The sequence below is a fragment of the Lissotriton helveticus genome, chromosome 6 (genome assembly GCF_964261635.1).
Source record: "Lissotriton helveticus chromosome 6, aLisHel1.1, whole genome shotgun sequence".
NCBI lineage: Eukaryota > Metazoa > Chordata > Amphibia > Caudata > Salamandridae > Lissotriton > Lissotriton helveticus.
This window is the reverse complement of record NC_136067.1, coordinates 1,681,092,147-1,681,119,049: the sequence shown is the minus strand read 5'-3', so window position 1 is coordinate 1,681,119,049 and position 26,903 is coordinate 1,681,092,147. Positions and strand designations below refer to the sequence as shown.

The 26,903-nt window shown below is 44.1% G+C and overlaps 1 protein-coding gene across 1 annotated transcript in view; it reads right to left on the bottom strand.

Moving 5' to 3' along the window:
- The window catches only part of NUP35 (nucleoporin 35), an 87,686-nt gene that overhangs the window by 60,073 nt on the left and 710 nt on the right, over nucleotides 1–26,903 (bottom strand). The window contains exon 2 of the mRNA XM_078649530.1: nucleotides 4,404–4,562. Coding sequence (XP_078505656.1) covers nucleotides 4,404–4,562 — 159 coding nt within the window. The remainder of the gene's footprint in view (nucleotides 1–4,403; nucleotides 4,563–26,903) is intronic.

Here is a 26,903-nt window from a genome sequence, read left to right as displayed (position 1 = left end):
AACAAACGTTGAGGGCTGGGGACGGTGATGCCAGATGATCTAAGGGCATTGATAAGAATGGGGTGGGAAACCGTGTCAAATGCGGCACTCAGATCAAGTAAAATAAGTGCCACGGTTTCCCCCCTATCCACTCGGCATCGGATGTTTTCAGAAACCCCCAACAGAGTAGATTCCGTCGAGAAACCAGACCTAAAACCAGATTGGGATGGATGTAAAATTACCTTAGATTCAACATGGTTTGAGAGTTGAGAATTGATGTGCTTTTCCAAAATTTTAGAAAAAACCAGGAGAAGTGAAATTGGACGGAAGTTAGATGGAATGCTAGGGTCAGCATTGGCCTTTTTTAGCAGAGGCACTATCATCGCATGTTTCCATGCAGAGGGTACTGTGGCTTCTCTAAGGGAGGGGTTTAGAAGATCCATAATGAGTTCAAGGGACGGGTTGTCCAACATTTTTAATATTTGAGGGGGGAAAAGGATCCAAAGGGGAGCCGGATTTGATTTTACTGATAATATCAGAGAGAGTATTGATGTTAAGAGGATCCCATGTGTCGATCAACTGTGAAGTGGGGGGGACAGGTATCCTGTGGGATCCCTGAATCAAAGGAGATTGAGGTTAGATACTGTGGGAAGGGTCTGTTGTGCAGGGGTAAGGGACCTATCCTCTAAAGTCACTCGATCAGAGGATGAGATTTAAGCTGGTAGGTGAGACAAAGAAGGGGGAGGGGCAAGTTTCTCAAAATCAGAATAAATTATATTGATTTTGGCGATAAAAAACTTCAGCCAGAGAGTGCACTGTGCAGTATCTAGACATGGTGGTTTGGGCTGACATAATGCGCACGAGAGCTTTTGTACTACTTTAAAAAAGTGCTTTAGGCCGATTTTGTGCCTCAAGAATAGTTAGGTTGACATGTTCAATTTTTGCAGTTTTACATAAAGAATGATATTTAGTTACGGCATCTTTGTAGATTTGCTTGGAGCACAGATCATAATTTGTGCGCCATTTGCGCTCGAGGTTTTTGCAGAAGGTTTTTTTCTTTTTTCAAAGCGGCTGTAAACCAGGGCGCAGGCGGGTGGTGAGGATTGTGCTTTTGCATGCGCTGTGGCAATCATGCATCGGCAGCATGTGCAAGCCAGGCATTTACAGTATCAGCTGCTTCAATACTAGTGACTTCCGTGAAAGGTCTAGAGTTCTCAAGACAGGAGTTGAGTTTCTTAAAGTCCAGTTTGTTTTAGTTTCTGGATGGTCTAGATTCTGTAGAATTAGAGAGGGTGTTAGGTGGACAACCAATGGTAACAGAAAAAGTCACTATATAGTGGTCGGACCATATATTAGGTGAAGGATCCTCACATATGATGGTTTCTAAATTATAAAGAATAGGGTCCAGAAGGTTCCAAGCTTTGTGAGTGGGACCAGAATTATGTAAAGTGATATTTAGAGCAGCCAAGTCCTGTAAAAGATTGCTGCTGGTGGGACACGAAAGATCATTCAAATGCAGGTTCAAATCACCAATAATTGAAAAGTTTGTTGAGTTCTGAATTAGAGGTGCTGCATACTCAGGAAAGGTGGCGGCCCAGGAGCTCGCTGGGCCAGGGGGGCGATAAATGAGCATCCCTGAAAAAGTAAAGTTGGGAATAGCGAAAGTTTGAAAAGACCGGCTTCGCTGTTTGGTAATTCAAAGTCTTCCCATTTGCAGGAGTACAGTCTATTATAAATGATGGCTATCCCTCCACCATCTTTCATTAATCTGTTTTTACCAACATAAGTGTAGTTGTCAGGGAGAGCAGCAGCAATATCCGGGCCAGAGTAGTCTTTTAGACATGTCTCAGTGAGGAATAAGGCTGCAGGTTCCACCGAGACGAGTAGATCAAAGATCTCTCTCTTATGTTTAACTAATGATCTACAGTTTAGGCTGATCAGTGTCCGAGTCGGAGGTAGGTCTGTAGGTTTAATGCGAGATGGAGGAAAGTCAGATGAGGCTATGTTGGTTAGGGAAGGAAAGGATGTGAGGGGGAGAAGGCAAACCGGGCAGGTTAGAGGAACACAGTGGGGATTCATAGTAGGACAGTGTGAGCACTGTAATGGCCTGAGGCTAAAGAGGGCCTCCCTAGAATAGGTATGAGGTAGACCACAGAGTGTGAAACCAGGGGTCGTAGACCCTAGTCCCGGCCCTTCGCGGACGGGCGCAGACTGGCTTGCCTTAGGCGCGCCCGCTGCGCTTCCGGAGGTTGCACATTTATATATGTGCCGAAGGACGGTTAGGGGGGGGGCGTGGCCTCAAAAGGGGCGTGGCCGGCGGCATGAGCAAACACCCATAATACATAACTCAGGTACAGCGGCCTGATAGAAGCAAAGAATCAAGTGTCATAAGGATGTCTTTTGCACAAGAAAGAAAAAAGCCATCTGAATCTTCTGCGGATAATCAAGTCTCCAGACAAATTGCAACTATGCATCTATTCTGCTCTGCCATTCAAGAAGGAAAGGTGTTCCAGACATGCCTGAATTAATGTATAGAACATTACCTTCAAACGTGGGTCCAATTTGTTAGGGTCTCCATGGCTTGGGACGCACCTTCTGCCTTCTCCTTATGAAAGGTCTAGTGTTTTAAGGAATCAATCACTGAAATTAGGTAAAGGTTCAAAGCATAAACCTCTTCTACAGAGGCATTTGAATCATTTGAGATTCAACCCCAATTGTTTAAAAAGGAGGAAACTCAAATTTAGACATGTAAACCTGTGGACATTCATAGAAGGATCATTCAGAGAAGGATCATTCAAGAACAGAAAGCCACACTCTTGAAATTACTTCACATTCACTTTTTAATGCTACTTAGACAGTTGTTTCTGTTTTGCCATTCTCAATGTCTGCCGCAATGGAGAGGGATAGGTTTAAAAAAAACAATAAAAAACCACTCAATTAAGAGAAATCTCAACCTTCTCAAATTCATTTAGATATATAAGATTTGGCCAAAATAACATAACCTATCAAGAACACAAAACATTCTGGTCAGCACTGGTGAGAGATCAAAGTGTAAACATACAACATTTCCACCCTGTAGCTCAAAGGATGTAGCATATCAAGCACTTAAAGAATGTCTCAGACGTCACTGCATTGGTCCAGAATACCTTTAACAGGCTAGGCAGTCTGTGGAAAAGGGTGTCTAAATACTAAGTTCAGCTTCTGGAAAGTTTTTCACTCCGGGATTTTGAAAGAAAGGTCTGGCCTGTCATAGTCGCACCCATAGAAAGACTAGAATTCACTGATCAACCTTCAACTCCAATAGGAGTTTTAATGTTCACCGAATCCCAAAACATTAACCCTGCAAGCCAGGGGGTGCAGTCAGCATTCCAAAATGTATGAACAAAGTATACAACCTGGGTACTCTAAAGCATTACAGCTGTGAAGATTAGGATCTAAAAAAATACAACAAATGTGTGTATTGCCTTGCAGCTATTTTTGCCAACACACCTTATGTACATGCCATTAAATTGCACTGGCCTAACAATCATCTGATCTGGACTAAACACCAAGTTGATCGCCACGTTTTATGCGTCCTTTAAGAAAGGTGTGCAGAGGGCAATTAAAAAACTGAATTGTACCTTTTCCCATAAGTACTCCTTTTATGGTACCCAAGGCTGCGTCTTCAAAAACCACCCAACAAAAACAAAAATCATTTCCCCCATAATTTGAATAATATAAAATTAACCTATGTGAATCTGGCAAAAAAAAAAAAAAAAAAATACATGAAAAAAATAGTAAGTGATGAATCCATCAGGAAAACCGTCAGTTTTAATTATTATTAGTAGAGACTTTCAAAGACCTCGCAGTACACTACCCACAACGCCCCCATTCATCTAGCCCTTCATTTTGGACTTTGTGCTTCTCGCATGGATGCCATGTTGATTTTCTCGTCACAGAGGACGAGGGCAATGCACCACAATGGTCATTAAATTCTCCACAGGCAAGTGGTATTTTCGCTTTTAGTATACTTCCCCATTCTCTAACAGTGGACCTCCGCACACGGATTTTTACCTGTGCTTTCCTCTCCGTGATTAGGGAGAGTGAGCCTTTCTAATTTCAAATTTCTATTCGAATGAGAAATTGCAGTACTCTGCCCTGCTCTGAACAGTTGTAGTTTTACACCAGCAGCAAGTGTGCCTTGGTATTAGAAGGCATCTCTTGCTCTAAATCCATCTGACGCCACCCCCCCCCCCCCCATTCCATTCACCAATCAGAATTGCGTTTCTGTGAAGTACGAAGTCATGTCAATGACGTGTGGCTCCATTTACTTTGAATGCGAGTCATTGTCGATTTGTCTTCCTCACATAATTCCTTGCATTCTGGATGACCATTTAGTGTATTTGCAATGTAGAATTTTATTGTGTGCAACATACAGTACATACCTGAAATTAAAGGAGCTCTCATGTCCATCATCCCTAGAGAAGGGCGAGGCTGTGGAGTTACTGGAGTTGGTAAATCTCCCATTAAAAATCCTGGCAGGAACTGGGCACTAACCCCAGGTTTTGGTGAGGTAGGTGAACCAAGCGTCATTGGTTCTGCTCCTATAAACATTAGAAACAAAGAGAAGGGAAGGCAAGTTGTATAAAATGTTAGAACACGATGGCATTTTAAGGATTGTGAAAAAAATCTAATGTAACTGATGTGCAAGAATTATTGTATTTCAAATCTTAACAGATGAACAAGATAATATCAGGATTGAACAAATCGTTAATGAAATTATGAAAAAATGTAGTACACTACAAGTCACAATCGCCATGTCCATAAATTTTCAAAATACCTGGAAGCAAATTAAATGAAGGAAAAGGAGCACTGAGAAAGTTAATAGATCTTTTCCATAAAGCATGTACAGAGAGATTCCTGTAACTACACATCACAGATATTTCTGCAGAGATCTACATCAACATGCATAGATACTGTGAGCCCTACCACAACTTCTACCTACCACTTACATGGTCTGCACTGCGCAGTCATACACCTTCAGCGAAACATCAAATGCCTTACTGTAACATCGCGATCAAATCACAGGCGCAAATTCTGCTTAAGTGGTCGGATAAGTGAATTCAGGGCTCCATTTAAAAGTGGGGCTATATAAGAGCCTAACGACATGAAAGACAGTACTACAGTTCATGGGAAAGGAATGTGCTCCAATAGGCACATGGGCCCTCACACCCCCAAAACGGTGTCATGCGTCATCATTGGGCTAGCTCCTCGTCAGGCCATTGCGGCAATGATGGGTACTCGCCTTGCCAGAGGTCATTTAATAGCTGTATGGTGAAGTGAGGGGTGTCTGGACTTTTGTGATGAGTAGGGTGGTGTAACGTGCAATTTCTCAGTGTCTGAACTATTTAATGACTGAGCTCACATGCCTAATTAAGCGAATGTGCTAATTTAGGAAATAATTAACCTAATTGGTATTGAGAATTTAGTGATTTAAAATATCAGGTCAACATGTTTCTCGCCTCAAAGTGTGGCAAGGATCAGGTGGGGATTCTTCAGGACCCACTATAAAAAGACCTACACTACACGTATGACCTGGTACCAGATGTGTCGGAATAGAATATTTGAATCTACAGTCATACACTAAATTAACAGTAATATTTTTCCTTTTGTTTTGAAAGTAAGTTAACATGGAACAGAAAAAAAACCAAAACCATACCATTACCTCCTCGTCAGTCTTCCCCGCCACAGTATTAACACTAACACGTGAGCCTCCGGCTCCCAGAGAAACTCCAAGCAAACTTTAGCGTTCTAGTCTCCCTCCTCCAAGATGGCCCCCAGTGGCTACAGCCAATCCCATAAAGGGATACAGAAAACAGCTCAACGACCTGTTTTTTGGTTTCTGCACTGCTCAGAGTGCTGTCTGTATGGTGTACAGGTGAGTGGGGGCTGGGGCTTTGCTGGAGCAGCGCCTTATGTCCTTAGGTATCTGGAAGGGGGGAAGTTAGTGTTGTTGTGTGTTTACACTGTAATTTTGTAATGTTTTCATTTTTCCCCCCCTTCTTTTGCCTGCGCACTCCGTGTCCTGCTCTAGCGGACTTGGAGGAGTGTTTTCTGTGCTGGGTCGCTTTGGGCCTCGCTCCGTGTGGCCGCGCCTGGGGATCCTGCTGAGCGGGATGTTATGCTGTGTGTGCCCTTTCCAGACCGTGCGCCCTGCTTAGCGGACGTGGCACGGTCGGGTGCTTTTATTGCACCGGTAACGCGCGCTTACCTTGTAGTCGATTCTATTGTTCGGGGGCTATGGGAGGCGCGTTTTTCTCATGCTGTTGCTCTGTAGGAGGAGTGGGTCCGGGACTCTCCGCTTTTATTGATGTATTGTGGGCGTGCAGTGGTAGGTTGCCTGTGTCTTTTCACTCGTGTGTGGCTGTCATGGAGGGTGGTTCATCCGATTTGGCTGCTCCTCGTTCCTTGGATTTGGCTTCTGGTTCTGGGATGTCGATTCCTTCTATGGAATTGTTACAGAAAATGATTAATTCTGCAGTGGCTGCTGCTTTGCAGGATCAGGTGCCGGTTCCTCCTGATAAAAGGGTGAGAACTGATGACGCTTCTGCTCTTGACTGAGACGGAGGAGGATGTGGACGTCAACGGACGTTTTGTGCAAGGTGCCGACCTTAAAGTGGTGCTTGGTCACATTCTCAAGAATTTGGCGTTTCCTGATTCTGTTGTCCCTCTGAAGGATGATTTGTTCTCTCAATATCAGCGTCCTGAGCCTGAATCTTTGCCCCTTCATTCTTCTGTGTTGAAGGTTTTGGAAATGGAGTGGAAGGATGTGGACAAGGGCTCTTTTCGGCGGTTTTTTTTTTTATAAGCGCCAACCTCTGCAGGACTTTTCAGTGAAATTTCCTTCCCCCGTTAAGGTCGATTCCTTGATGGCCAGTATGTCTCTCATGGGACGGTTTGAGGATTCTTCTCCTGCTAACCCTGTGGATCGTAAGGTGGATGGTGCGGTTAAGCGCACTTTTACGCCTGCTAATTTTTCGATCCGAGCTGCGGCCTATTCTTCTTACGCAATCCAGTCTTCGCTCAAGGATTTTCAGTTGTTGGCTGAATTGTTGGACCAGGGGGAAGAGGTCTCTTCTACTCTGGCGAAGATGGAACAGGTTCGGCTGCTTTCTGATGTTTCTTTTGATTCGTTGGGGGCGGCTGCTTCTGCTGCTGCTGGGTCTTCCATCGCTGCGAGAAGGCAGTTATTGGCTCCGCTCCTGGAAAGCTGATGCTACGCAGAAGGGTCTTCTGAGGAAGATCCCTTTTTCTGGTGTTAAGCTGTTTGGTTCCCCATTGGAGGATATGGTGAAGAAGACGGCGGAGGACCGTAACCTGCTTGCTCCTGAACGTGCTGGTCGCTTTGGGGCTTTTGGTTCCCAGAGGGCTTTTGGTCCTTCACGGAGGGGCCGTGCTGGTCAGCCCTTTCGTGGGAGGGGGCGTGGCCCGGGGTGCTCCTTCCTTTGACAAGTCCCGGTTCTCCGGTGCTTCGGCCTCCACCTCTCCGCTTCAAAGTCATGACTGGATTGCTCCTGGAGTGGGTCCGGGGGGGGGGGGGGGGGGGGGGGGCGAGGGGATCGCCTCAATTTCTTCCTGGACTGTTGGCGCGAGACTGTCGGATCAGTGGGTGCTTCGGGTGATTTCCTAGGGTTTACATCTTGGATTTACCCAGACTCCCCCAGACTGTTTCAGATCCACTCCTTGTCCCAGGGACGCTCTGAAGAAGGCGCACTTTTGGAATGCATCGAATCCCTTATTGTGAAAAAGGCGGCGATTTCCGTGCCCGGCGATCAGTTGGGGTTGGGCGTTTATTCCATTCTCTTCCTGGTGTCCCAAACGCACAGGGGATCTCATATCTGTGATAGATCTTAAGTGGGTGAATACTTTTGCTCCTCATCAAAAGTTCAAAATGGTTTCGCTACAGGTGATCCTTCCTCTGGTGTCTCAGGGGGATTTCCTGGCCTCAATAGACTTGAGGGATGCTTATCTGCACGTGCCTGTTCACCCAGACTCTCAACAGTTTCTGCGTCGACACCATCAGTTCCAGGTATTGTCTTTTGGGCTCTGCTCTTCGCCCAGGGTTTTTACTAAGGTTCTGGCTCCTCTTACTGGCCATTTACATGGGGAGGGCATTCGTGTTTTTCCTTACCTGGACGATATTTTGATTTCTGCTTCTTCTCTTTCTAAGGCGGAGTTGCATGTCCGGAGGGTGTGCCAGGTCCCGGAGCATCACGGATTCCTGTTGAATGTTCCGAAGTCCTCCCTGGTTCCTGCACATGAATTGACTTACATTGGGGCTCTTTTCAAGACTCAGTTGGGGATGGTGTTCCTGCCCCCTGCTAGGATTCTGTCCCTGATGTCTGCTGTTCGTTCCCTGTCGTTGGGGCCTTCTCATCCTGTGAGTCTGTGGTTGAAAGTACAGGGTCTGATGTCGGCGTCTTTGTTGACGGTACCGTGGGCTCGCCTTCACATGTATCCGGTGGTGTCCCACATTTAGTTGCATTGGGACCCCTGTTCCCTAGATATGGACGTTTTGATCCCCGTGTCCTCCGAGGTTCGGGTGGTCCTGGGTTGGTGGTTGGACGAGGTTCATCTGTCTCGAGGTCGCCCGTTTCTGGTAATTCCAAGTCGGATTCTCACTACCGATGCCAGCCTGCTGGGATGGGGTGCTACTCTGGGGGAATTCAACGACCCAAGGGGTTTGGTCTCACTCTGTGATGTCATGTTCTTCCAACTACAAAGAACTGAAGGCTGTTCTGTTGGGTCTGTTAGCCTTCTTGGATCTTCTTCGGGGTAATGAGGTGCAGGTCCGGACGGACAATCAAGTGGTGATGTCTTATGTCAACCATCAGGGGGGTTGCAGGGTTCTTTCCCTCAGTTGCCTCAGTCGTCGGATTTGTTCTTGGGCGGAGTTGCACCTGGCGTCCCTGTCTGCGATTTACCTGCCTGGTCGGGAGAACACTGTGGCGGACTGTCTGAGCCGTGTGTTTCCATCCATGGGGTCTTTGTCCTTGGGGTCACCCTTGATGTTCGGGAGGTTGAGGTGGATGTTTGGGTCTCCGATTGTAGACCTCTTTGCTTCCCAGTACAATGCTAAGGTCCGCTGCTTTTGCACAATTATGCCTTGCCAGGATGCTTGGAGAGTGGATGCTCTGTCGTTCCTTTGGCCGCGGGGCCTCTTGTATGCCTTTCCTCTTGTTCCCCTGATTCCGGCTGTCTTGCAGAAGATCAAGAGGGAGGGGTCCTATGTCCTTCTGATTGTTCCGGGGTGGTGTCGTCGCCCTTGGTATCCCCTATTGTTGGAATTGGCTGTGACACCTGGGTGGGCCTTGCCATTCGTGCCTTACCCTCTGTTGGGCCCTCTTCTTCCTCTGCCTGTGTTCCGGTCCCTGGGTCTGCAGGCCTGGCTCTTGAAAGGGATTCGCTGATCCGTGGAGGTTGTTCGTTGGCTGTTGCTGGTGTTATTCAGCAGTCCCGGAGGCCTTCTACGCTGAAATCCTATGCTAAGCATTGAGATAACTTTGCTTCTTGGTGTGTTCGTCGCAAACTGTCAATGGCTTCTTTGGACCCGGCTCGCAGTCTTGATTTTCTGAATGAGGGTTTTGGGTTGGGCCATTTCTACACTTCGTGCTCAGTGGGCGGCCATTCGGGCCTTTCATGTCCTTCCTTTGGTTTCAGTGGCTCCTTTGGTAGCAAGGCTTTTTAAGTCTCTGTCTTTCCAGCGTCCCCATCCTATCCTGTGTTCTCCTCCTTGGGACCTTCCTTTGGTGTTGGGTTCCTTGCAATCAGCTCCTTTCGAGCCTTTGGAGTCAGTTGACTTGAAGTTTGACGCTTAAGGTAGTCTTTCTAGTGGCTATTGCTTCATCCAGGCGTATTGGGGAGTTGGGGGCTTTCCTGCGGTCTGCTCCGTTTTTTGGATATTTTGGTGGATCGTGTGGTCTTGCGCCCTCATCCTACGTTTGTGCCGAAGGTTGATTCCTTCTTTCATCGGTCTGCTGAGGTGGTCCTTCCTGTTCTGTGCCCTGATCCCTCCTTGGCTGAGAAGTGTCTTTTCATCTGTTGGATGTTCGGCGTGCATTGTTGGTATATTTGTCCCGCACGTCTTCCTTCTGTAAGGTGGACAATTTGTTTGTCAATTTTGGTTTGTCCCGTTAGGGCTTGAAACCTTCCCTTTCCACGGTCAGTCGTTGGATTAAGGAGACTATTTTGTTGGCATATGGTTCTGTTTCCGAGGTTCCTTCCCTATTATACATATGGTTTTGCTGCCTTCATATTGGGAGCTGTTTTTCCTTGCATGAAGCTGCTATGCTTTTGTATCGGCTCACGTGTTAATACTGTGGTCATTACTCCGAGTCCTTCTCTTCCTTGACAGTATAGTTTCCATTCCCTCTCGGCCCTCTTGGTGGCTTCATGTCTGCGGCTTGGTTTTCAGGTAGTTAGGCTGTTTTCTGTATCCCTTTATGGGATTGGCTGTAGCCACTGGGGGCCATCTTGGAGGAGGGAGAGGGAGACTAGAACGCTAAAGTTTGCTTGGAGTTTCTGTGGGAGCCGGAGGATTACGTGTTACTACTGTGGCGAGGAAGACAAGGACTCGGAGTAATGAAGATTACCGGTAAGTAACCGGGGCAATAACTTAGGACTTAAATAAAACATTTTTTTTTTAAAAAGCAAACAGCATGCGTTTTGAATCACATCTGCATGCACCCAATTTGTGATAAACACCGACACCACCATTCATCACGTGAGCACGCTTAATAGCGAACTTGGGGTTCTTTTTTGAAAGCACTAACCCCATTCGGGTAAGCATCATGAAAACAAGCAGAGGCAATGTTCAGTAAGCGTTCTAAATAGAGGAGGCAAGCAGAAAGTTGTGTCAGTGCCAAGCACTTCTTACCGTTTTTTTGTATGTTTAGATAAGGGCCCTCATACTTACTCGAACGCGTCGAAGCCTCCGCCGCAAGACCCGGATCTGTTGCCTCGAAGAGACCAGTGTGTGGGGAGGCAAAGTGTTTATGAACACGCCGTCAGCATGCACATGTTTTATGTCGGACTATCCATATGTCCTCCCATTTGTACATCGTGTGCATTTATTCATTTATCTTAAGCTCACTTTTCGGCAAAGCATAGTAATAAAAGAGGTAGTTGCAGCCTCTAACTAGTATTTATTGCTGTTCCCTGAAGACTGAATGGCCTGCACAAAAAAGTGTCATACATTTGGGAGAGTGAATCATGGCTTTTATTGGCACAATAGTGGCCACCACTGGCATCTGATGGGCGTTCATAGAAAACCTGGAGCCAGTCTTCCTATAAGTGTGCACCTTTGCCATTATGGCATCTATTCCCAGCAGAATGCTGACCCGGACATTATGTAGGCATTCATGGAATAGCTGCTCTCGATGGGGTAACAGCAGTGACAAACTCGAGAACATGATAAACATCCCCTACATGCGAAGGCACAGGTGTGCATTGGTCTGGGATGTAGATCAGATGGTCTCCAGGTAATTTCAAAAGCATGGTACTTTGTCTGTCTACACTAGTTCAGGAAAGGCCACCAAAAGGCTACTCAATATTTAAACACTGCTGTTTTTGGTCGGATTAATTTGAATAAAGCAGCATCCCACTTGAGGATAAAAAGAATCAAGCATGCTAATCAGTAAATTTGCTAGCACTTCATCCTCTTCACTACATTCCATCTAAAGTAGCAATTAAGACTAATATTCAACATACCGGTCAGGTGTTCCTGAACAAGGCCAAGCAGATGCAGCAATAAAAGGATTAGACCTACAATTTTGGCAAATTGGGAAATCTGCCATTGAAATAAAGATTCTCCTTTCCCAAACTTACCATCAACACTGCCAGTGCCTCATTTATTCTTTTACTTACTCAGTCCCTACACCATCATCTCTTTCCTTCTTCTATACTTTAATCCTTTTCATATTCCCTCCTTCGTTCTAAAAAGTATCTACTTGTCCATGAGAGAAGTTGCTTCATAAATCTACTTGTCCCTTTGGGGTCAATTGGGGCAGAGACACATTTTTTTTTAAGGGTTTTCACCAGCCCACGTCTATACTGAGAAATGTTAGACTTGTACTCTTGACAAGGGCAGAAATAAAACTTCTTGCAGTGTTGGGAAAAAAAGTGGTTACAGGGTAAGTGAACTTGTAAACACTAAACATGATTTTTTTTTTATGAGCAAATCTAAACATGTATATTTGCTCATGCCAAAATACTCACAAATATTGTCTAAGAGTATGACTTCCCGGTCTACTTCTATACATTCTTGTGAATTCATAAAATACAAATCTGCACTAATGCAAGGACAAATCATGGGTGCACTATTGCGACTTTAAGAATTAGACATGGTGTTAGACAATTTTAATACAAACAAAAGGTATTGGTTATCTATCTATCAGCTGGATTCACTGCGAGTGATAGCATTCTGCTCTTCCACAAGGAGCATATCGGCACACAAAGTAAATGTGTTCAATGTCAGGAAGTATTGTGACAGCTCTCAGCTGATTTGGTCTATTTTGGGACATTCTCCTCCTACGGGGCTAAACTCTGCAGCCAACACACGTTGAGAGTCCCAATCATGTTCTGGCTGGATGCAGATGCCACCTACTGGGTGTGTAATTAGTTTAATAATGCAAGCAGCCCTTTAGTGCCTTTTCTCCATCCTGACAAGTCCTCAAGACAGTAATTTGTACAATTTCTTACTGCAATTATCAGGCTATCATTAAATGAGGTCTACACAGTCCTGTGTTTTTTTTAACAAAAACCCCTATGATAGGATCCTAGGGCTGGGTGCATGATATTTAAAAAGTAAGACGTGCATTCGAGTTGGACATGTCCTGCCAGTGGAAAACACCCAAGGTCTTATTTTATTGTAGCATGGCTCTATTTCCCATAGACTAACACTGAGGTACCTTATTACACTTAAGTGAGCATTTCAGTTTGGGAAAAGATAGAGAAATATTTCTTCCACTCATCTGAATTGTAATGTAAATTCCTCTTTAATGGTATAGTCAGAATTTAAGTCATTATTCTGAAAATGCATCTTTTAGAAAGTTGCAATTTTCTGGCTTAAACCAAATGCCAGTGGGTAGGGTTAGGTTACTTTAATGGCTCTCCTGTGGTGTGAAGTGAATTCCTTCCAGACTGGAAACAAAAGTGCCTTAAGTGTGGGCCAGGGTGTTCCTCTACTGAGCAGGATGGCCTCAGGCATTGTACTCAGCCCTTCCTGAACTCAAAGAACCCTTGCATTACTTAGTGTTATAAAGCTAATAGCTACTCTTTAAGAGTCTCTATTCCACTTTTATAACGTGTTAACTAATTATCAAGATTAACTACATGTGCTTTAAAATGAGGTGACAATACACCATTCAATGACGAAATATAATCAAACCATACGGTAACAGGTGCCGTTCACTATTTATCAGACACACCTAGCTGATGTACAAAATGTCATGGCATTTAGGGTCAGGGCCCTTTGAATGTACCTTTACAGTTGGGATATTTGGAAATACATTGAGCATGCCCAAATGACTGTCTCGCTTCAGACACCCCAGTCAACACAAACCCCCTCAGACCTGAAACCCTCAATAGGTCCTACGAAACCCGGAATAAGTCCTATGAAACCCCAAATATGTCCCCCAATAGGTCCTCCAAAACCCCCAATAGGTTAACCAGCCTTCATTAGACATCACCAGACATCTCTCAAAGTTTCAGCAGGCCCTCAGACATTTAGACATCATTCCAACAAACAAATTGTTACACATTCCAGCCGGCCCGCTACCATACAGCACGCAGTTGTGGGCAACTACATTTCCTTCAGACTCTTACTCCCAGGCTTCAAATATTCTCAGCAAGCCTTCAGATTCACAAAGAATAAAAGACAACATCACTCAAGTGGAGGGGAACCAGACTACCCCTGAAGACACACTAGGCAATTCTTAGAAAAACCTAACAAGGCCCTCAGAGACCCCTTGAAGGCCTTCACCTAGCCCCCCTTAGATCCATTTAGCAGACACCAATGGGTCTCTTAACCAGCTACCTTAAAGCAACTTCATCTAACTGAGCAGCTTACTTGTGCTCTCAGAGACTCTTGATAAGCCCTTAGGTACATCCAGCGGGACCTTGGAATCCATGAGCATGGTCTCATAGGTCCTCACACTGCCATACAGTTAATGGTCTTTAAACGATCCCTATCAGCCCTCAAGGACTTATGTCCTTTTGGATCCATTTGCCATGCCCTCAGGAAAAACAAAAGCTTGAGTCACCAAAGCTCTCAACCAGCTTGCCCTTAGAGACTTTCAGCACCCACTCAGATATCCGAGACCCTAAAAGCTGCCTTGCTTTACCCTCATATCTCACCTGCAAACAAAGAGCAGACCTTCAAAGAGCATCCCCAAGCGTTTAGATGCCCTCAGTTGGTCCTCAGACACCACTAAAACTGGCTATTATGCGTTTGGAGATTTGGTTGTCACGTATCCAGAAACTAAATGGCTTTCAGTGATTTGAGGGTACGTGGGGTAATTGCTCCCCTTTCCTCCCTCTAGCTAGTCCCAAGCTCAAGGGGTGAATGCTTCTGAAGTAGCAGCCTGTGTATAAACTGCATCACTGAAATGATTAGTATTGATTTCTGTCCCAATTATTGGGAATAATATGAACCTTCCAACCTGCCTATTCCTGTTGCTTGGTTCCAGAGAAAGGTTGTGTGTGTTTGTGGTTTGAAATGCTGTTTTAGCAGGGTTCAGGGGAATAGTCCCACTTTAAACGCTGCACCCATTTACACCAACATCTCAAAGGTTTTTTCTATTTTACAGTTCATGTGTTTTCATTGCAACCAGGCCCAGCATGCTTATTGTTAGAGAGGTACACGGTGTGAAGTGGCACTGCTACATCGCTGTCAAATCACTTATAGATCTGCATGTCAATGAAGGGTGGGGCTTCTCTGGAGGGTCTCTGCACTAAGAAGCATCAGCAATTGGCACTACCTGCACAGCTTCATATTACTCAAAGTTGACGGTGGTGCTTACTTTTTTTTTTTTTGAGAGCCGCCAATTTGTCAGGGCCCGATCTACACTTGAGGATGACAAGTTACTCTGTAATAGCTGAGTGGTGGGGAAAAGGGCAGGTTTTGGGCAGGCTGTAGATATAGGTTTCAACTCCTAACGCACAAATTACATTGTATGTGATAGAAACATACTGTGGATCGACAAAGGAAAAGTAATAAGCGTATGGCTATTTGATAGGCTGGTCTATTAAGCTCCTAGGTTACTGACCTTCCAAGGAACAAAGCTTGTCTTCTCTGTGTTGCTGTCCTTGCTATAGCTATTCTGTATGTTAAGACCTACACTGCAGCTACCAGTGCTGTATTTGCTGTGTAAGTATCTCAAGATTTCACAGCTGCTGCCTGCATTTCATGTATTTTATTGTGACTGAAGGAAGCGTACACATCTACTGACCTCGCTGCAAGTCTTCATCAGGATTAGCTTGCAGTGCTGCTGCCATTACTATGGTTGTTCTGTGCCTACAAAAACTCTGCAGTTTATGCAAGTGTTGCACATGTTATTTGTGCGAGTGAAGTTTGGACAATGTTATCCACACTCAGTGTTCTTTATTGTTTTAGTTAATTAAAACCATAACAATGTCAATAACACTACATGCAATACAGAACTAAAATATACATGTTAAAAAGTTTTGATTTGCTAAGATGCAGTTCCTATACAATTCATGTATACATGTTAAAAGTTATAGTCTGCAATGGTGCTGTGAAATGCAAGAAAGGAGGTAGGTAGACAATTTTATCAGACAGAACCTCGAAGGTAGTATTGTGCTTTTCCACTTAGTCCGTTTTTTTGTAATTTCTAGTACAGAATTAATTTCTAGTACAGAATTAAGAACTTTACTAAATTACAAATAAGCTGTGGGTCAGTCGGGTCAAGACATTTTAAGATTGCTGATCTACAGGTGCGAAGGCCCTTGTATTGAATAGGTTTTTTAGTAATCGAAGACGGTATGGCTTTAAAACTCACAGGTTCAGAAAAACGTTTTTGTACATTTGTCCTTAAAACATTCTAAAAACACACTTAAAGCCTTTAAAAGAACCCCCCTCCTGGCTGCCCCGCCCCCCCCCCCCCAAACCCATTACATTTCATCTTTAAAATTCTGTTTGACAGATCTTAAAAACAGAGCAAACCCAACTGCTACATCTAAATATCACATCTCAGACACCACCACCACTTTGTTCCTATGAAGATCATCAGATTTTAAAAATAGAGGTCTTAAAAACTTGATTCGTTTTGCGAGATAAAAAACGCAGTCCATAGAATGTGTGTAAGGGTACATTTAATTTTGAAAGGGCAGAGAAAGAGACCACTATTATTCTGCACCCTAGTCCTATGTGGGTGGGATGCGGAGATTGGATCACATCCCACCCTAACCCATAAGATTTTGTTTCTTAAACCTGGGTCTGGTAACCTGTGATAGATAAGGAAAAACACTATCCTGGCCGAATGTTGCAAAGAAGAAAATAATAGAGGATTTATTCTTTAAATACAATAGATTGATTCTGATGCCATAGCAGTGGATTCTCTCAGTGCTCGTTTGCCTGGAAAGGCAAGCCAAGATGTGCCACTTTTTAAATGGATGTTATTAATTGCAATTATTCTGGTTCTGACGGCCTTTTCCCACATCCTTTCACAACTTTGGATCTCTTCCCTACACAATTTGGAGACTTTAACCAACTCATCATCCTCCAACAGTGTGTTAAAGTATCTTAGGGCCAGAGTAGAGGCCTCCATATTCCAAGAAACCAGACCGCACTCTCTCCTTATAGCCTGGGCCATGGTACCTTGGGGGAGTGATAGAAGTCTTTTAAGCACTACCCCTTCCAGTCTATCCCATTCATAGGTTGGATCAAGAGAAAAGACCTCTCCCCCATACAGGCCTAACGGTGGTAGTTTCCCTTCATAGACCTTTAGTAATAGGGTATGGGATAGCCCCCCAAATCTACCATTGAATCAGGACTGACAGCTTGGCTGCAATGGGGCTTTCTGCTTAATGGCATCCCAATGTGCACTCCAATTCAGATTTCTCCTAAAAATTAAACCCAGGTATTTATATTGATCCACTTGCTCCACCACCTGTGAACCTACATAGGAGGAAAAACTGACAAGTCAACAGGAAATGCCCATAAATTCCTGCGCGTACTCCCCTGGACACTCACTGTGCTTGTGTGCGCTCATAGGAATTCTCTGTCTCAGACTCTGAATCAGACACAGACGCTACTGTTTTAGTTAATTAAAACCATAACACTATGCCAATAACTCAGAAGCTACCAATCCCTGTGGAGAGCTGATCTCTCAGCCTGCAAGCAGCAAATCATGTGGTAATCGTACAAGGAAACAACCTCGTATTTTATATTTCTTCATACTGCAAGTAATACTCTTGCCCCACAGCAGAGTCCATCCAATTAGGTTTCCAGCTGACCCAGGCTAGGCTCTACTTAGCTACCATCCACAAACACAATGATCCTGCTGCTCCAGGGGTTGCCGCAGCAGTCACTGTGCTTCTACTATGGAGAGAGAGGGCTGAGCAAGCCGCAGGGAAGCTTGTGGTTGCGAACAATCGCGAGCAGCATTGGTGAAAGGGATTAACAGGCAGTCGATTTGCTGCCCTCCGGAAGACTGGCAAGAGATATGGAATTGGATAGGCAATGTGGGTGCATATAGCCTTGAGATAATTTACCCAAATCTCCTAAAACAAGAGAGGTTATCCTGTTGGTGGAGATGGAGGCTAATAAATCCCACGTCCATGGGGAGGAGAGTAAGTTCTTTATTGGTGATTAATAAAAATCACCACAATATACAAAGTGATAAAAAAATAGCATTTAGCATAATGTGCCAGCAATATGTTCGTAAAAAATCACCACAATATACAAAGTGATAAAAAATAGCATTTAGCATAATGTGCCAGCAATATGTTCGTAAAAAATGTGCAGAGTGAAAATTGCGAAAATTCAAATGCTAAGATTGGCTTTATGTAAAAAAAAAAATAAAAAAAAAAAAAAAAATAAAGTAAGACTAGGGACTGTCACATGGGCAGCTGTAGTCTAAAAAACGATCTAGTGCAAGGAGTTTGGCTTGAAGACGTTTGTGGCGCAGCAAGTAATGCAGCTAGTGGAAAACAATCAACAGTACACAGGGTTCGAAAAATCAAATCACCGTTCTCGTTTGTGCACCAGATTTAATTAGGACAAGCTATCTCTAGGTCCGACTCGCCCTTTCTGGGGAGTAGAAAGACTAACTTTTGACCTCTGTCTCTGAAAGCAGAACAAATGTGACAAGATAGCAAGATTGAAAGGCACCTTTATTTCTCACAAAGTGAATGAGCAATAGAAATACCTTTAAATCCTGTTAACTTGTCACATTAGCTTGTTTTCAGAGACAGAGGTCAAGTGTATTGCAGTTAGGTTGAGTAAATGTTTTAACTTACTTGACCTGCAGGTCTAGTAAAATTTATGATTTTTCGATCCCTGGGTATGCTGCAGATGCTACCTTTTCACTTGTAGCAGAAACTTGGTGGCCCTGCAGGAAAGTTGAATGTTGTGACCGTTGCAGGGTGGAAGAACCTTATTTGCAGGGCATGGCTGGATTTGACAGTTACTGTCTGAGGTGTATAAACAGCTGAAGAGATGCACAAAAAGTGTAGCGAACTTTCTTTTGTGTGGCCACATAGTCGACATTGAGTGTCCGGTTAGGACTGCTTCCTGGGGAGGAGACAAACTCAGTGGTTGTCTTTTTGTGTTTATATAATAGGTCACATTTATTTTGCGCCATGGTTTACATTCTGTTTCTACACACTTCCTGTACAACAATGCCATTTTGTGTACATTCTTTATCAATATTATATGGCAAGGCAAAAAATACACAGTAAGCATCTCTATACTTCTAATTTGGAACTATAAAAAACGCTGCCATCGAGAATTTGTTTTACACTCTATGTTTTCAGCCCTCCTCAAGTAACTCTTAGAGCCCGCTAAAAAAGTTGTCAATTCTTTTTTTTTACAGGAATCATTTGATTCAACTGAAAAGGCAACCATTGTTGTAAAGGGGAGATGAATGTGTGTGATTAAAAATCACTCATAGGCTTCATACTATCAATTCAATTAGTCTTTATTTCGACTTTTGAGTCACAAAAGACACAAACATTTAAAAATACATTTCAAAGCATTAATATTTACAGGGAAGTACATCTTTGGGGATTACAAATTATTATTTCCACAAACAGGGTATTTCATCTTGACCAATAAAAGCATAAATAATGTGTTTTAGATAAAAAACATTAAAAAAGTTAAAAGATATTCCACAATTCATACCATAATAGATTTATAAGGGCTGCAATGCTTTCATTTTGGTACTGCGGATTAACCACATCCACTTTAGGAATTTTGCTAGTGCAATCACAAAAACATCAGAACAATCAGTCTGGAAAATCCTCAGAGCTACTGTCCCAGTCTGAATCCCCTTTTGGATACAGATCGACCTAATCCATTTATGGCTAGGAGCTTTATACTCTGGGCATTCAAACAGGACATGAGCTATATTTTCAGTGTGTGATATACAGAAGGGGCACAAGTGATAATTTTTACTTGTTGACCATTTGCTGGTAACTTGGTTGAGAGGGAGGGTCCTAACCCTAAATTGATGGAACAGTTTCCTATCATGAGGCGATGTGATTAGATCCCAATATCTCTCATACAAGGGAGAATGTTTCAGCTCCAGGAAGGCCCTGGTAAGCGTAGGATCAATGTGTGACTGAAACACCTCCTGTAGTACCATCGCCCAATACGCTTCTCTTAGCTTAATTTTTGAAGGGAATGTACTCTCCTGGGGATTATCCCATAGCTCCCTCATACCTATGGCCTTGAGTAAAGATTTGATCTTCCTAAACCATAAAAGTTTACCCCCTGTATCCATGTTTCGTGTTTCCAGCAGAGCTAACGCATAGTGAGAAAGTTCAGGTGTCACCCACAATCTCCTCCAATATGCGAGTGGTCTGTACCTGCAAATGTCCTGTATACTATTGCACCCCAAATCCAAACGTAATGGTACAAGAGGTGTGGAGTGTGGGAGCCCTGTTATACAGCGAAGAAATTTGTTGTGTGACATTTGCAAGTTCGTGATGTCAGAGGCCCCCAAAGTTCAGCTCCATATAACATAGATGACCTGACTTTTGTGTCGTAGATTTTAAGTACTGGGGCTAGTGGTTTGGTGGCTGAGGACTTAAATTCTCTTATTAAAACACCAGTCAGCTGAGCATGCTTAGTGGTTAGATATGACGTGTGGTTTCCACTGAAGCCTAGAACCTAGTATTATGCCCAGATAGCTGAAACTGTTCGTCTGTTCTAGGGGTTCCCCATTCATAACAACTCTACCCCTTATGTTCTTACTCTTATGCATGACCATGAATTTAGTCTTAGATACATTTACGAATAACCCATGGTCAGTGCAGAATTTTTCAAAACAGCCGATTGATTTCTGTAGCCCTTCCTGGGTTTTTGTATCATCGGCGAACATTAACAAAGGGACCGTGATACCATTCTGTTTAGGAGCATCTGTATGGGAGTCTTTGTAATATTCAATTACCCGGTTAATGTATAAGGTAAATAATGTGGGTGCCAAAACAGATCCTTGCCGGACACCTCTTGCCGTTGGAAATCTATCAGTCACCTGACTCTGGCTACCCCATCTCACCTGCGCATAATTATCGTCATGTAATTTGATCAGAACTGTGAGCAGTTCTGGTGGCATTCCTTGATCGTAAAGGGCACGCCACAGCCTATCTCGTGGGACGAGGTCAAAAGCAGCCTTCAAATCAACAAAGGCTGCATAAAGTGTACCGCCCCCCAAAATCACCCATTTCCAATAAATTGTGGAAAACCTAAAAACTTGATCCACTGTACTGGTGGCTGGTCGGAAGCCAGCCTGAAGCTTGGACATGACCCCCGATTCCTCCATCCAGTTCTGGATCCTGAGAAGTAACATTCTGGCCACAACTTTCTGGATACAAGCTATGAGGCTTATTGGCCTATAATTAGCTGGATCAGTACGGTCCCCCTTTTTATAGATCGGTATGATTTCTGCTCCCCGCCACGTGTCCGGCAAAGCAGTGCCTTTTACGATGGCATTTGCCAACAGTTTAATATACGGGACCCAGACTTCTCGGTTGTGTAAAAAGAGATCAGCTGGAATTTTGTCAAGGCCCGGGGTTCTACCTTTGGGGATTAAATTGAGGGCATAGTCAACTTCTTTCGTAGTAAACAAAAGTATACTAGTAGATACTGGACGAGTAATTGGGTCCAAAGCAGTTGGTGGGAAGCAATTATCATTGGCAAACTAAGTCCTGAAGTACTTTACCCATCGTTCTGGAGAGACAAGATTTTCAGGCACTGGTTTTTGGTTCCCTTTACCCCACCTTACCAAATGCCAGAATGCCGTCATATCTTTCGATTTGCTAGCTTCCAATAATTCCTCCCAATATTTGTTATCCCAAACTTTCTTTGCTACGAGTTGCGTCCTTTTATAATGTTTCCTCGCTTCTTGTATGATCTCTCTGTCAGTCGATCGTACTGCTGAGGCTAAGGATTTATACGCTGCCCTACAATTTTTGTCATACCAAGACTCTGGTTTCCGTCTTCCTTTGCCAGAATATTTCTTCATTTGAATGCTAAAAAATGTACTTAATTTTAAAAAAAGGGTCGAATGAATCTGAACTACCCTGGTATCATAATCTACTTGGGATGACTGTCCCTGTATTTCAGCAGTTGCTTCCTTTACCAGAACCTCCATTTCGTTAATATTTGGGTCACCCAAGCACTCAGCCCATCTTAGTCGCCTTGTGTCGTTGGTCATAACAATATCATCTATTAAGTCAACTTTCACTGTTTCTTGTCCTTTAAATAGCAATAACTCGAGACTAAGCGGATTGTGGTCACTCTCAGGTCGTGGAATTATACACATTTCACAGACAAAGGACCAGAGTTCAAGATTCACTATTATATAGTCTATTCTGCTTGAACTCATACCGTTGTTAAATGTTGGTTCACCCTGCTTGTCCCCTGCTGTTCTCCCATTAACTGCTCGTAACCCATGTTCAAGGGTAAAGGACTTAAGTTGGAGTGCTGCTTGGGTCCACTTTTTTATTGGCGGTAGATCTAATGGGGGAATTTGCCAACAGGTATCTTCCTCCTCAGAGAGCTCTAGGTCACTGAGATCCAGAGGTTCGAAGGTACAATTAAAATCTCCACATATAAGTAGATTAGCGCCTCCTCTCAAGGTTCTAACATATTGACCCATTGCCTCAACTACCTCTGACGTCTTCCCCCCTGGTTTTCCCCTAGCATATACATTGAAAACTATAAGGTCACCAAATAAAGGGGATTTCAACTTAACCACCAGTATATCTCTGGAGTTGGTTTCAAGTTGAGTAGTTGAATATCTATCATCCTGTTTGATCCAAGTGGTCAGGCCCCCCATTGGTCTGCCTTTATTTGTGTGTTGCCGCTATCGCAAAGTGGAGATACCCGGGTCTATATTGTGGTTCGGTGGCCCATGTTTCCTGCATGGCTATGATCATATAATTGTCTATAAAAGTGGCCCAATCCCTGGACGCCAGCTTACTCTTTAGTCCTGCCACGTTCCAGGATGCCACATATTGACCTCCCTTATGTGACTGCGTTTGATTTTGAACCCAGTTGTTGCATATACGACCTTCCCCGGTCAAAGAGTACCCCAGCTCAATCTGGCTTCTAACCTGCACTCCTTCAATCGGTGATTCCCTATCCTTGATCACACAACATATAGAATTATCATTATTTGCACACATATTGGTTGGAGCAATCCAATATTGGTTGGAGCAATCCAAGTTACCCTTTTACTGACAGCAATATTGATTGATTCAAGCAGTTTGTTCTCAGATAAATAGTTTGATTGATGGACATTTCCAATGTAATAATTAGGAGATGCGTTCACTACTTCCTCCGCTCTCACTATATCATTGTCATTGTTCCAGCCCTGAATTCCGGAATCACACCGGGGAAGATAGGCTGGATTTAGCAATTCTGCTACTGGACTAATTGCAATATTTAAAGTATCTACCTTGATAACTCCTAGTCCATCAACCACCTTAAATCCTTCAGTAATGGGGATATTTGCATCTCCTCCCCCCTCCCCTCTTTTCATTAATCTTCAATCGCAATCTTCCAAACCGCTAAATATATCATACCCGTTAGATATCTCCAGTGGTGTGAGAGGTAATAGGTAGTTAAACCTACTGTGTGCTGCTTGATTATGCCTGGGGGGTATGATGTCCCACCCTGGTGTAATAGGAGCTGAGATTGGAAAATACACAGTAGGTGCATTGCTGATATACTCCATATTTGGAAGTTGGTTAGTAGAGATGGCATTACTTTGTGAAATTTGTGGTTGGAAGACTGCGGTTCTTGGATAGAAGTATGTTAGTGGGCGGGGGATGATGTTATTAGTGGCACTACCCTGTCGCCAGTTTAAAATGTAACGAACTGCGTTCTGGTCCCTAAAATTAACCACAACCACATCTCCCCCAATGTCTTTTGGTCTTCCTCCTAACCATTGAAGGCGACGTACATGAACTATGTCACCATTAATGTGACTAGCAATTGGCCTATATGTAGTCAGCCAATGCATTACCTTATTTTTCAGTTGGAAGAAGCCTTCCCGCTTGTTCTCAGACAACTCAGGTACCCCAGTGAGAACCACCACAAAAGGTGCAGCTTCCGGCGGGAGTTCAATTGGAGGTCTCCTAACGTGTGCCCCCAGGATACCTATTGCTTCCCTCATCCAATCCTAGTTTTCCATTCAATGTTAAACCCAAATCCCTTGATGATTTAATAGCGGGAATGGTTGGATTAGAATTAGATTTCATTGTTGATCTAGTAGGGGGTGCTTTAGGCTGATTTCTATGTGTTATATGGGGGTTGTTCGGTACAGGTGTTATACCGATAGGCATAAGGTTAGGTGCGGGTGGCAAAACCGGCAACGCAATGGTGGACGAAGTGGTTGTAGAGGATGTATTTTTGTTTTGTACAATTGGGGGGGGGGGGGGGGTTTGGGCAAATGTTGTACTTTGAGTTGGTGTTGGTACATTAGCTAATTCTTTATTTTCACCTATCCTAGATGAATTTTCCTTATTACTTAAAGCAGACTATTTTTCCTAGTCCAACCTCCATGTTTTTGAGCCTTTCTACGATTGCTAGGGTGTAACTTCTCATAATTAATTCAATGCTATTAAGTAGGTCTGTATTTGGAATTGATTGTAACCCATCCCCCGCTTGAGCAGAATCAGTATAAACCTCACTATCTGATGGTAAAGAAGATGGCAATGATGGAGGAATAGCTACAATTTCAACAATGTCCATAGCAACGGTAGTACCCATAACATTAGAAGTAGTAGATTTTAAGTTCTTGCCAAATTCAGTATGACTCAGCTTCTGTTTAGTTGAGGCCGCTTTTTTGCGTCTTTTTTTAGTAGGTAGTGGACCGTAAGTTGTGTGAGATGGTTCTCTTAATCTTACCGTTACCTCTAGCTGGCTTGGGGGGGCGTGGATGTTGATACAATAATCGCCTCAGATAGACTGGATGTGCTATTACAATTAGGAACTGAAGTGCTGATACAGATTTGGGTGGGGCAAATGGAGGGCGCTAAACATTCTCTAAGCAGTAAGGGTACATTGTCCATAGATAACATTTCATTAATAGAATCTGAACTATGCATGATGTTAGAGTCTAAAGCTTGTATTGGCTCAGTCACAGACCTATTCTTAAGATTGCCAATCGAACGGCGGCGCTCGGCTCGCCGCTCTGCTAGGAATTGTTCTTTAGAACTTTCTGCGGGAGTTTTAATTATATAATTGTCCAAAGTTCCATTGGTCAAGCCCCCAGTTCTTTTACTCACGACAATTTCCGGACTCAGCACTACGGTCGACATTGACGTATTTGAGTTCATAATGCGATGCAGAGCACAGTAATGAAATGAAGATAAGCGCGGATCAACTTACTCCAAGTCTCCGACAATGGGGGACACTCGACCAGGGGGACCAGTCCAGTCTCCTCAGGCCTCTGAGGGCCTAAGAGGGCCCACCCTTTGCCCGGGCTTCGCTCCGCGCTTTGCTCCGTGCGCGTCCCGCTAGCACGTCAGTAGCTGATTCTAAATAGCGGGAGGGGGCGGGAAGAGGACCAGCTGCGGCGAGTTAGGAAACGCTGCGCCCGCTGGTCCTCGCAGTCCCTGAAGCTGTCGGTCTCCCTCGACGGTCACCTCTCAATCAGGCAATCCGGCAAAGTATGTGCCTCGAGCGGGGGCTGCGAGGCGTGGGGCGTGAAGCAGGCAGAAAAGCAAATTCACCCACAGGCAGCAGGCCCGTTTGAAAACACACCACGGAATTCTCCCAGGTAGGCAGAAAAGCAAATTCACCCACAGGCAGCAGGCAGTCGGTCCGTTTGAAAGCACACCACGGAATTCTCCCAGCCCTTTGCTCTTGAAGTCCAGGCGGGAGGGGGCGGGAAGAGGACCAGCTGCGGCGAGTTAGGAAACGCTGCGCCCGCTGGTCCTCGCAGTCCCTGAAGCTGTCGGTCTCCCTCGAAGGTCACCTCTCAATCAGGCAATCCGGCAAAGTATGTGCCTCGAGCGGCGCCCGTGAAGCGGGGGCCGCGAGGCGTGGGGCGTGAAGCAGGCAGAAAAGCAAATTCACCCACAGGCAGCAGGCAGTCGGTCCGTTTGAAAACACACCACGGAATTCTCCCAGGCAGGCAGAAAAGCAAATTCACCCACAGGCAGCAGGCAGTCGGTCCGTTTGAAAGCATACCCTATCACACATACTATCATAATCAAATGTCACCTCCCTCCAGGGAACTTGCACTTGTAACAGAGTCAACACATTCGATTTTAAAATCTTCAATACTTTCATTAACCTCTCATCATTCTCCTGTTCTTCCCGAAAACAACATATTGAAAGAAATTGATATCCTTTCTTTGCCAAAAAGATTAAAACATCAATCAGTGAAAGGCTGGAGCAGCTGATGCCAACCCAAAAGGCATGTTTCTAAATGCTAAACACCCAAAAACATGTAACAAAAGCAATCACTTCATTGACTCTGGATACAAATTAACTTGGTGGTAAGCCAACAAAAGTCCCCTCGGTTTGAACCAAGTTGCATCCTTCACCAACACCATTTAATGTATTCTTAGCGATGGAAAACGATCAATGAAGGTGTCTTTGCTCAGATGTCGAAGGTGGACAGTCTTATTTTACCATTGCTCCCTCTAGTCACTACCAAAGGAGAAAATCAACCTGAAACTTCAATAGGTCCTATAACTCCAGATGCAACTAGCTTCTCCAGCTCTCTCTTAACTTGTTCCTTTATTAACGAGATTTACTTTAGAACCTCTTTTGTTCTTACTTTGCCGACTAAAAGGTCTTAGGCGCACTACTTTCCCTACAAAAATGTCATCCTTAATTCCTTTTCTTTAGTGCATTAGCACAACTCCCTGATATTTCAACCTCTTACTACTGCTAAAACGTCATCTAGTGCGACACCCTAACTAACCCAAATACTCTTTTGGATAGCAGGCATGCATGATCCCTAACCAGCACTTTTAGCAGCCCCTAAACTTGCAATCAATCGTCAACTTCTGTCATTTAGACACATTCAGTAATCGTCTCATGTCAAATGCGTATTAGCGGCACTGAATGCGTTAACATCACATGAAACAACAGACTTCGGTGATTGATTGTACATATGTAAATCCAGGGGGGGCAAATAATGCAATTACATCAGAGACAGAAGGAGGAGAATAGCAAGGGG